Source organism: Cyprinodon variegatus, unplaced genomic scaffold (assembly GCF_000732505.1).
Source record: "Cyprinodon variegatus isolate N-32 unplaced genomic scaffold, C_variegatus-1.0 Scaffold105, whole genome shotgun sequence".
Lineage (NCBI taxonomy): Eukaryota > Metazoa > Chordata > Actinopteri > Cyprinodontiformes > Cyprinodontidae > Cyprinodon > Cyprinodon variegatus.
Genome location: NW_015150558.1, coordinates 1,372,303 through 1,373,779, shown reverse-complemented (window position 1 = coordinate 1,373,779; position 1,477 = coordinate 1,372,303). Strand labels below are relative to the sequence as shown.

General features: G+C 45.0%; 1 protein-coding gene across 1 annotated transcript in view; it reads right to left on the bottom strand.

Moving 5' to 3' along the window:
* Positions 1-346, bottom strand: part of rsph14 (radial spoke head 14 homolog (Chlamydomonas)) — a 10,674-nt gene extending 10,328 nt beyond the window's left edge. The window contains exon 1 of the mRNA XM_015374555.1: positions 283-346. Coding sequence (XP_015230041.1) covers positions 283-346 — 64 coding nt within the window. The remainder of the gene's footprint in view (positions 1-282) is intronic.
* Between the last annotated feature and the right edge of the window lie 1,131 nt (positions 347-1,477).

Genomic DNA, 1,477 nt, shown 5'->3' with positions numbered 1-1,477 from the left:
GAGTCTTGATTAAAGACTTGAGAAAATTCAACCATGAACTACTCAAAAGTGTACCGAAAACTTGATTCAGTGGCGAACCTAGCCTCCGCCCATTCAAGAGCTCTTCCGGTGAGTTGGGAAAGAATAAAGGCAATCTTTCTCTTATCGTTACAAAAACTAGAAGGTGAGTGTTCAAAAATTAATCTGCACTGGAGCAAAAATCCTTTACATTTGTTTGAAATACCTGAGAATTTCTCCGGAAGTGACGGACGGAATTCCGGAAGTGACGAGACAGGCTCTGACCTTTGAGGCGGACCTGGCTCCGGAACCGGAAGTTGACGTGGCGCTGCGTTAGCGTTTCTAACATAGCCTGCTAATTCCTGAAAAGATCGATTCTGATGTTCCAAACGTGTGTTTAACTCACGGAGGGTTAGTTCGTGTCCTCGGATCTGAGTTGCTTGTTCCTCAATCATCCTCCGGAGGTGATCTGCTGGGTTTTGTTTTTGGCCAGAGTGTTCTGTCATGTTGGGTCTAACTGATGTAACCCACATGCAGAACACCACGGAGACAGAGTAAAACTTCAAACTGATTTATTGAAGAGAAACACAATAAAGTTATTTGGTACTGATGCAGGAACGGATCCAGGAACCGTTAACACAGGACTCTCTGTAGAGAGGGACAGTTTGGTTAGCCAAGGGACAGGAGTATCTTGACGGAGTCTTAGAATTGATCTGTACCTGATGTGGTTCAGACAGAGCAGTAGAGGGAGGGAACCAGAAGGGTCCAGATACTGAGGTATCAGCAGAGCGCTTAGCAGCGGCAGGGCTTGGCTTCAGGCTTATGAGGTTCAGACCTTGAGTTGATCTCTTAGTTCTCTCCTTGAGAACATGCAGGTTGATCCAGACAGAGATCTTCAGGTTTGACTTCATAGGGCAGGCAGGTTTCAGACTATGAGCTCTTCCAGAGCTCCTGGAGTCAATCGGGTCTTCCTAGGAAGGTAGAGAGGACAAAGGCTGGTTAGATTCAGGTTGGCTTTTCAGAGCAGTCAGAGATTCAGGCAACAGGTTTGGCTCAGGCTTGCTAACCATAACTGTTTAACACTCCGGCACTGAAGGGAAGTTCAGCCGCTGCTTATAAAGCTGGTCTCCTGATGAGATGATCAGCCGCAGGTGTGCTGGAGGCTTCAGCTCAGGAGACCCAGGGCGCCCTCTGCTGGAGAAAGGTGGCAGATCTCCAGATCCCAACAATTCATATGTTTTCATTTTATTTTTTTTTCAGCCAAGCCGTTTTAGAAATTATTTTTCCTCGCATCACTGCTTTTAGAGCATCCCATACAACTAATGGGTTCACCTCTCCATTGTCGTTTTGGTCAATATATTGTTTGATTTCTTCTTTCAAATCTTGTATTAAACCTTCGTTATTCAAAATGCCCACATTTAATCTCCACAAAGTCCGTTTTTTCCTGCTAGCAACATTAATTCTCATATATATATAGCGT